We start from the raw sequence: 9,917 nt of genomic DNA on the forward strand, positions 1-9,917 counted from the left end.
TCCCTATCTTGAGGAAAGGGCTGGTCTTGGTACCTTAGTGTCCGCTAGGCTTTTGTTGTCACCCACCTTGGGGTGTTGCGGGTGAGGTCCGTCGAACAGATTAAGCCCAAGACGGTGGCTCACATCAGCCAAGAGCAAATTTCTGTATTAATATATAGAAGCCATGTAGCTCAGTAGGTAAAGCATCTGCCTGCAATGCGGGAGACTTGGGTTCAGTTCCTTGGTCAGGAAGATCCCCTGGAGAAGGAAGTGACAACCGACTCCAATATTCTTGCCTGGAGAATCCCATGGATAGAGGAACCTGGCAGGCTACAGTTTGTGGGATTGCAAGAGTCGGACACGACTTAGCGCTATCTTTCTTTACAAGCTCTTAGCAGCTGAAACAGCTGGGACTCACTTGTAGGGTAAGGGCATCTCTCAAGGCACCGGAAGCAACTACCCACCGTGCTGATCTGTATCTGCAGATGTGCTTCATGGGAATGGGGAGAATCACCGCTTCCTCTATCTTATCTGAGCCTGAATGACCTCACCTGGACTCTGTGACTCCCACTTCCCACTTGCCTCCAGTCCATCCGTAGTCCATCTGTCCCACTGTCCTTGGGGTGAAGACAGAAACCTTTAAAAGCACAAACAGTATTTCCTCTGGAAAAATGTCTTGAACTCTTCTCTCCATGAATCCCAGTCCCTCTAAGTACCCAATATTCAATTTGTGTGTCTTTACCTATTTTTGCAAACTGCAGCACACAAAATATGCAGACTTTCTTCTCTTTCAACCAAACACTGTTATTCACATTACTTTGACATCTGCTTTTTTCCCCCTTACCAATACAAATCATAAGACACTCTCCAGTTTGAATGTATAGTTAACTGATTTTTAACTCATTTTTTCCTAAGAGCTGAATGATATCCCCTCATATGTATGTACATATTATGTACCTAATACAGATGTACAATAATTTAAGAATTGCTAATGATAGAAGTTCAAATGGTTTCTGTGTGGTTTTTACTTTTCACTTAACAAAGAATGGTGCAATGCACATCTCTTAACAAATACCCTCACATTCTTTTTTAACAACCCAGAGGGATGGGGTGGGGAGGGTGGTGGAAGGAGGGTTCAGGATGGGGGGACACATGTGCACCTGTGGCTGATTCATGTTAATGTATGGCAAAAACCACCACACCATTGTGAAATAATTATCCTCCAATTAAAATTAATTAATTTTAAAAAGCGTAAAGAAAATTTTATATATATATATATATATATATGATTGTTTTTTTTTATTTTATTTACTTACTTAAAAATCTTATTTGGGAAGACCCCCCCTGGAGAAGGGAATGGCAACCCACTCCAGTAGTCTTACCTGGAGAATTCCATGGACAGAGGAGCCTGGCAGGCTACAGTCCATGGGGTCGCAAAGAATTGGAAAGGACTGAGCGCCTTTCACTTTCGAATTTCATTTATTCTTTTATTCCTGGCTGTGTTGGTCTTCATTGCTGCAGGGGCTTTTCTCTCGTTGTGGCAAGTGGGGGCTACTCTCTAACTGTGGCGTGAGGGCTTCTCATTGCAGTAGCACTTCTTGTTGTGGAGTTCAGACCTTATGGCTCCTGGGCTCAGTACTTGCAGCTCCTGGGCTCTAGAACTCAGACTCCATAGTTGCGGCGCATGGGCTTAGCTTTCCGTGGCATGTGGGATCTTCCCAGATAAGGAATTGAACACATGTCTCTTGCATTGATAAGCAGATTCTTTACCACTGAGCCACCAAGGAACCCCTGGTTGTTGTTTTGTTTTGTTTTTTTTCCTTTTTTTAAAATGTTTTAAGATATTTATTTTTTTATTTGCTCTCTCCTGGTCTTAGTTATGGCAAGTGGGATCTTTAGTGTATTCTTAGTTGCAGCATGTGGGATCTAGTTCCCCGACTAGGGATTGAACCTGGGCCTCTTGCATTGGGAGCACGGAATCCTAGCCGTTGGACCACTAGGGAATTGCCACCCTCGCATTCTGACGCTTATATTTCTGAATTCACCATCCTTCGAATTGGCATTATCTGGTGAACATACCCACGCTAATCATTTTAAATTTCCGTACACACACACTATCTGCTTCCTTTCTGCAGATACAGCAAATCGTGTATCTACCATGAGTTTATGAGACTGCCCAGGGTCCAAGTGTCTTTGCCAGATTGGTATTCTTCAGTCCTTTTAATTTTTGCCAATCTCTTGGCAGAGGAGTGGCCTTCCATTGTTCTGACTTGCATTTCTTCGGCTGTTACTGAAGTTGGTCATCCGTTTATACATTTATTGCTTCAATCACAAGAGTATCCCCTGCAATGATAGGACTTACGTTTAATTGGGGAAAATGGAAATGTTCTAGGTGCATCTGTGCTCTTCCCCATCCATTCTCAGCTGCTCGCTAATGATGACTGCAAAGCTGACTGATGCCATTATTCCTGCCCATCCTTGGCTGCCCTCACTCTCCTGTCCCTAGAGGGTGAGGAGTTTTGGTCTCGAGGGGTGTGGTGATGGTGAGGGTGGGTAGAAGTTCTTGCCCAGTTGATGACCATCTCCTTCTGTTCTCTTCCCTTCCAGACACAACCCAGATGAACAACGCAGTGCCCACCTCCCCTTTGCTCCAGCAGATGGGCCACCCGCATTCCTATCCCAGCCTGGGCCAGATCTCCAACCCTTATGAACAGCAGCCACCTGGCAAAGAGCTCAACAAGTACGCCTCCTTGAAGGCAGTCGGTGAGCACCATTTGGTTTCTTCTCTCTATCCTGTACTTTTCCATTCCTTCTACATTTCCTTATCTCTAACTTTTTTCTACTCCTCTTTCTGATCTCTCTCATCTGTCTATCATCCATCATCTTTCTATTATCCATCATCTATCCATCTACCATGTATCTTCTATCCATCCAGCATCTCTTTCTCCCTTTTCTTTGTTTCTCTCTGTCTCATTCTCTCTCTCTAATATATTCTGGGTCTCTGTACCTGGGACATGGTTTACTAAAGACCAGAGGCCCCTAGCTGTTTTGTCTCGGCTCCAGGTCAAGTCCTACCTTGCTATGTGGGGCAGGGTGGATGGGGGAAGAGGAGAGCATGGATACTTATTTGATCCCGTGGATACTCATTTGATCCCGTGGATACCTCAGCCCCTTCACCATCGAACATCTGCCCTAGTGAATCCTCAGGGAACCTGGACATAGGATCCAGGGCACTGGTCTTTGAACGTCCTGCCCTTTAGTGAAAGACTCTCACTATTTACCCAGTGTAGCCTCCCTTGGAGAAGTCGATAAGCCTGCACATTCCTATCTCAGGCAGCTTCTGGTTTCCAGGTGTAAATATTTCCAGGTTGAAGGGACAGCCTGGAGCTCCTGTTATCTGCATTCTTATCAAGTCTGGGACATTGCATTGGTGTTCTTATAGAACATTGCCTCACTTTCTCATAATGATCCAAAGAGGAAGGCATAAATATTGCCCCAGCTTTCAGATTAGGAAAATTGAGACTGAGGAGGTTAATTTAACTTGCCCTAAGTCAAGCAGCCTGTGGGCAGTTTGAGCTTGTGTTTTTATCACTCCAGAGCCTGTGTTCTTGCCACTCCCTTCCCACAGCCCTGGGGTGGGGGTTCAGTCCGCTCCTCTGATTCATACATGAGGGAGTGTGACGGTGACCTTGATGATGACCCAGACTCCTGAACAAATGACTCATGGCCACTTTCTATAGGATGGAAGCAGCACTCACAGCAAAGTCAAGCCTTGGGGCAGACAGAAGACACCCAGACCATGTGCTTTCTTTTATTATCAGCTTCTCATTCTATCTTCCCCCTCTTCTGCCAAGCTCCTCTTTGAAGATAAGATAGAGCTGATCAATTCTAGTATGAAATATCCTAATTCCAATACACATTAAGGACAGAAACTAAAGCAAAGACACGATCACGTGGCTAGGCTGCTGTCATAACTATGGTCTACGGACATCAGACTCAAAAAACAAGCATATTGGTGCCCTGCAGACAGTCAGGCCCAAACTTGGAGCTTAGAAATCTATCTATAGGAATTTATATTCCCTGATATCCTAGGACTTCTGAATGGAACCTTTTGAAGAGGGTTTGAGGGGTGCTTATAATTCTGAGGGTACAGCTTGTGCTTCCTAAATCCCAAGCCTCATAAGCTCTCACATACCAGCACCCCATGTTTCCTGTTGAATTTCTCCACCCAACTCAATCCTTATCTACATCTGTGACCATGAAGTGAAAGTGTTAATCACTCAGTCATGTCCCACCCTTTGAGACCCCGTGGACTGTAGCCCACCAGATTCCCCTGTCCATGGAATTCTCCAGGAAAGAATACTGGAGTGAGTTGCCATTCCTTTCTCCAGGGGATCTTCAAGATTGAACCTGGGTCTCCTGAATTGCAGGTGGGTTCTTTACCATCTGAGCCACCAGGGAAGCCCAGCAGTGTCCGTAGATTCTCTCTATTCCATATTGCATATTTGTATAGCACATACATCCTAAGCATGTTCAAATAGACTCAGATATTACACGGGAGGGATGAGGGCTGTTGTCTAGGAGAGAAGAAGTCTTGGCATCTGTGCCAATGTACATGCAGAAGCCTTCACGCACTACTCGGTGGTCTACCTCCGTTTCTTGAGTCTTGCATTTAGGTGATGACTAGCATCTGCTGTTATATTTGATTCTTCTTTTGACATTAAAAAAAATCCCACCCAGGCATCTTTTTCCTTTTGAACAGGTCCCATTACCCCAGACAACTCATTTCTTCACTTGGGCCCTGTGTTTCCTTCCCCCTCAGCACCCTGTAGCTTTTGGATAAATCATAAACGGATCTTCCAGCAGAGTTCCTTGATTCTGTCCAGGCTTGACACAGGGCTCCTTGGTACAGCAAATGTTTGCAGTGCACTTGGAATTAAATTTGCAGTCTGAAAGTTTATTCAACATTCCTTGAGTAACCTTTTCTCCTACAAAGCAGGAATTCCTGAAACGTTTGCTGAATGAATGAATGAATTTATCTTTGACACCCAACCCAAGAATAGCTTAGTTGGAAGGGAGCACCCCTATATCTTCTAAAAACTCTGAAGGATCTCAGATAAAGAACCCTTCTCAATCCTGGATATGACTAATGTGGCCCTCTTCTTCACTGCCCTTCTTTTCTATTATAGGAGTTCACAGGCTTTATCTGAGTCACAGATGGTCTTGTGATGGTCTTGTGAGGTCTAGTGTGGGGCAGACTGAGTGACTGCCTGCCCAGTGGGTTACCCAGGAGTCCAGAGTCTGCCTGCCCAAATGAAATGCAAATCCCATAATAAATGTTCTTTCAAGGGTTCTTTATTAAGGCATAATGTGACTGTGGTGTGAAGGATGAAATGCATTTCATTAACAAAATCATTACCACCCAGGAGAGTTGTTTAAAAAATGGTTTGCTGTGGAAAGTTCTGCAGTGTCTGATAACCAGATTCATTTCCTACAAAATTCAATTCAGTCAATAAGGAGAGGCTTGGACAGCCTTTAGGGTTAACTGCCAAGTTCAAAAATATTTCTGGAAAATCGGTGTTCTCTTGGAGGCCTTAATATTCAGAACCTCAAGGGGGTTTTGGTCACTGAAATCCCCTGGCCTCAGCTTCTTTGTGTCAAAAATGAAGAAGTTTAACGCTGTAGTTTCCAAACTCCATTATGATTTTTAAATTAGAAAACAAAACAATTCTACTCATTTTAGTTATTAGAATACCCGTGGGCCATGAAATATGTCTCATTCATTCACTACCAACTCAGAATGGGAACTGTTGGTAGTTCCTGAGATAAATTCTTCCAAAACAGGCCTTCCCTTATTTTTTATTTTATTTTTATTTTACCTTATATTATGGGCTTTCCTGGTGGCTTAGTGGTAAAGAATTCTCCTGCCAATGCAGGAGACATGGGTTAGAACACTGGGTCAGGAAGATCCTCTGCAGGAGGAAATGGCAACCCACTCCAGTATTCTTTCTGGGAAAATCCCAGGGATAGAGGAGCCTGGCGGGCTACAGTCCATAGGGTCACAAAGAGTCAAATATTATTTAGTGACTAAACAAAAACAGCAATCTTATATTTTATTTATTGTTGTTTGCTTGTTGAAATCACACTCATTCATGTTTAAACAGAATTCCTTTCTCTCTATGATTCAGGGATTTGGGAATGTAACATCCCGTCCTGTATACCATGTGGCTGCAGAATGGTCTCTGCTCCCAGGGCGTTCCCTGCCCAGTTATTGTAAAATATTAGCACACACTAGGGAAATGTAAGAGGCTAAACCTCCCTGAAGTGAAAGAAGTGAAAGTCGCTCAGTTGTGTCTGACTCTTTGCAACCCCATAGACTGTACAGTCCATGGAATTCTCCAGGCCAGAATACTGGAGTGGGTTGCCTTTCCCTTCTCCAGGGGATCTTCCCAACCCAGGGATCGAACCCAGGTCTCCCACATTGCAGGTGGATTCTTTACCAGCTGGGTCACAAGGGAAGCCCAAGAATACTGGAGTGGGTAGCCTATCCCTTCTTCAGGCAATCTTCCCAATGCAGGAATTGAACTGGGGTCTCCTGCATTGCAGGTGGATTCTTTACCAACTGAGCTATGAGGGGAGCCCTAAACCTCACTGGTGTGCTGAAGTCCATGGAGTCACAAAGAGTCGGATATGACTGAGTGACTGAACTGAACTGAAACCTCACTGTACTCTGTACAAGAAGGAGTGATGGAGTTGAATAATTATTTGTCCAAATCATTCATTCGTTCTCCAATTGTTTAATCTAGTGTCCCTCAATTGTAAGTCCCACTGAGTCAGGAACCAAGTCTGTCCTTTCATTGGTGTATCCAAGGACCTAACACCACGTAGCACAGTTCATGCCAGATAAGAGGAAGCCCAAACCTCTTCACTTTCCCCATTGATAGCCTGGACAATGAAGGTCCATGTGCCCAGACCCATGACTCCCATAATCTGTCAAAGAAAGATTCTGTTTCACTCAATTAACTTTCCTTATTCAGTCAAGAATGTGAGGTTAAACAGTTTCAAAGTGTTTTCTACCAAAAGTCAAGAAGTGTGTGTTGTTCTAGACTGAGCCAAACTGTAACCTGTTGACAATTCAGTTAAGCACACACATCATCTGGCCCGCACCCCAGCCCCTACCCTGTGCCATGGTGGTGACAATATGAGGACCCACTTTATGGTTCTTCATTGGTCAATGTTTACAAAGACAGCTGTGAAAATATCCCTAAGGGTCACCTGATGGTTCTGAGTTGGTTGTTTCCTACCTCCAAAACTGGGAAAAGACCACTTTTTTATGTAACTCCTGAGGGGCTCTGGAAAATGGAAAATTGCCTGCACATTGGCATTTAGCACCAGTGGCCCCAGGTCTTGTTTTTCCTCAGAGTGTCTTGAGAGTTGAAATCCTCAGCTACTAATGGTTCTTGACCACGTGCCCTTTAGGTGCTTTTGGGCAACCTAGCTGTCCAGTGAGTAAAAGAGACAAAATGTACCAGCATTATTGATAAAAGGTAGTGTTTTCTTTTTAAATTCCAGAATTTAATAAGAAAATATTTTCTCTGTTACTCTTTAACAGTCTGTGGACTGTGTTCCCAGAAGCTTGTTATAGTTTTCCAATAGCACTTTTTAAAACCACAGCAACAATGCACTTAGGGATTCTTTTTTACTCTTTCTGTAGGAATCATGTATAAAGACCTTAAGTGATGCATAAACCCCTGAACTTTGAATTAACCTCTACTAGTTTTTGTTGTTGTTGATATGGAAGAAAGGGAGCTAGCATCACTGGATCCCCAAATTGTACGCCTCTGGGGGAGGTATCAGTGCCAAGGTCAAAATATGGGGAAACTGAGTCTCAGTATAGTTAAGTAATTTTTCCAAAGTAACACCTGAAGAGCCAAGAGTCATATCTGGGGTAGCCTGAATCAGGTCTTCTTCTTCCCATGAAATGATGCTATCTCCCACAGAGCAGTTTCTGGCACCAGAAGGATCTTACCAGACCAAAAAAAAAAGAAGAAGATTGAAGAGGTTCATTCTCCTCTTTTGTCCGGGAAGACTTACTAAGGTGTTAATTATTTTTCTTTCATTTGTTTGCTTGGAGGTAAAAATTTTCTCATTATGCTAGTATGATTGAGGTATAACACATTTAAGGTATGTTATAGTTAAGGTATAATTTAATATGTATAGTAAAAGACTCAGATCATAATTTTATAATAGTGTGATTATTGAAATATACATATGCTAGAGTCATCAACATCCCAGGAAGGATAAGAAATATTTTCCTCTCTCAGAAAGTTCCCTCATGTTCTCTTCCTCCCAATGCCTAAGGCCCATCCTCTTTACATAGGCATTTAATTTTTCACCCAACAAATGTTTAACTAATTCTCACTTTTTGTGAGAATCAATTTTGTGCTTGTGTCACCAAACACAAAAGGGGACTTAAAGTATACATTTGGTAGCTTCTGTACCATCTTATTAAGTTCCCTTATTAGCACTGGATTTAATAAACAAAACGTGTTACTGCTTCACCAGAGTGCAGCCCTGTCCTGGGGAGTGGAGACAGGGATGTCTACCGTGTGTTTCCTGCCTTCAAGGCAGTGATGTATTTGACTTGGGGGCAAATGGCTTCCTTGGAGTTAGTGACTCAGTGACTGTGTCAGGCTTGTGTCCACCCACACCGGAAGATCTAGGGCTACATCACTATTTCCAGATGTCAGTGATCCTGGTTCAGAGGGAGAAGAAACATTCAGGGCATCCCGGGCAGATCCCGCTTAATTTTAACTTCGTCACTCTTCGCCTGTCACTCCAATTTCCCGACTGTTGTGAGTGATGAGCGTGCAGAGTTCATATCCGCAGGGGGAACGTGGCAATTTGAGTGTCCTTTGGCACGCCTGGGGAGGCCAACCAGAAATGCTTAAATGGGCCCGGATCTGTGCTCTGTAATCATTCAGATCACAGACAGTTCCCTGCATCTCCTCCCAGCTGGCAGCCGTATATATCTCTGGAAATTGTGCAGAAACGTTGAGGACTTGGTTTTTCCAGGTAGCTTCCTAAGAAAGCAAACGGGAGCTAGTTGCGCACGCTGATTAGTCAGGCCGCCAGCCAATGGGCAGAGGCTGCGGCCCGGGCACGCGCGCAGGTTTGCCCCGCTTTGAGCAAAATCCCGTAGTACAGAGATCTGTGGAGGACCTGGGTAAGGCGTAGCCGGAGCCTTTCTCACCATCCTTTATGAAAAGGGTTACACTGTGGGCTCCTGCTATCCTGTGAGATTTCCCCCAGGGTTCAGCCAGTACATCCGAAACGGAATTCAATCTGGAGAAACTGATTTACAATCAAAGTTCCAGGCATTAGGGATTCTCACATAACAAGCTTGCTCCCTTTTGCATTAAGGGGAGCTTTCTTACCTTAGGAAGAGTGACTCCGTGGAGAACCTTGAATTCATTCATTCATTCAACAATGTTTTGCAAACACAGATTGTGTGGTGGGCACTGGGGTAGGGTGGTCTCCACCCCACCTGGTCTGCTGCCTAGCATTTAAAGTCACAGTCGGCAGAGCCTAGCCTGCCCCAATCTTGAATATGGAGCTAACGATGCACCCCCTGACTCCCTTTTAGCAGGGGATTGCAGTAGAAGAGGATCCAGAGCTCTCTCTTGACCACAGAGCGTTGTTATTAGCCACTGTGACTTCTTGTAACTAAAACTTTGCCTTCTTTCTTAGAAGGTGGAAATTTAGAGCCAGATTCACCACCTAAGAATTGTCTGTCTCTCTCTGAATACATCTAGGCTTTTTCAAGGGGAACCTTTTTTGATCCTGTGTTGGGCGTTATCTCGATCATGCTTCAGGACCTTGCAGAGAGAAGTGTTCACATAATCACAGTTGTGCGTTCACTCCCCCGCCTTGTTCCC

At 44.1% G+C, this 9,917-nt stretch overlaps 1 protein-coding gene across 1 annotated transcript in view; it reads left to right on the top strand.

The window, feature by feature from the left end:
* The window catches only part of SHISA9 (shisa family member 9), a 349,021-nt gene that overhangs the window by 321,303 nt on the left and 17,801 nt on the right, over positions 1-9,917 (top strand). The window contains exon 4 of the mRNA XM_010850691.1: positions 2,587-2,742. Within this exon, the coding sequence (XP_010848993.1) occupies positions 2,587-2,742 (156 nt within the window). The remainder of the gene's footprint in view (positions 1-2,586; positions 2,743-9,917) is intronic.

Source organism: Bison bison, unplaced genomic scaffold (assembly GCF_000754665.1).
Source record: "Bison bison bison isolate TAMUID 2011002044 unplaced genomic scaffold, Bison_UMD1.0 scf7180017864293, whole genome shotgun sequence".
NCBI lineage: Eukaryota > Metazoa > Chordata > Mammalia > Artiodactyla > Bovidae > Bison > Bison bison.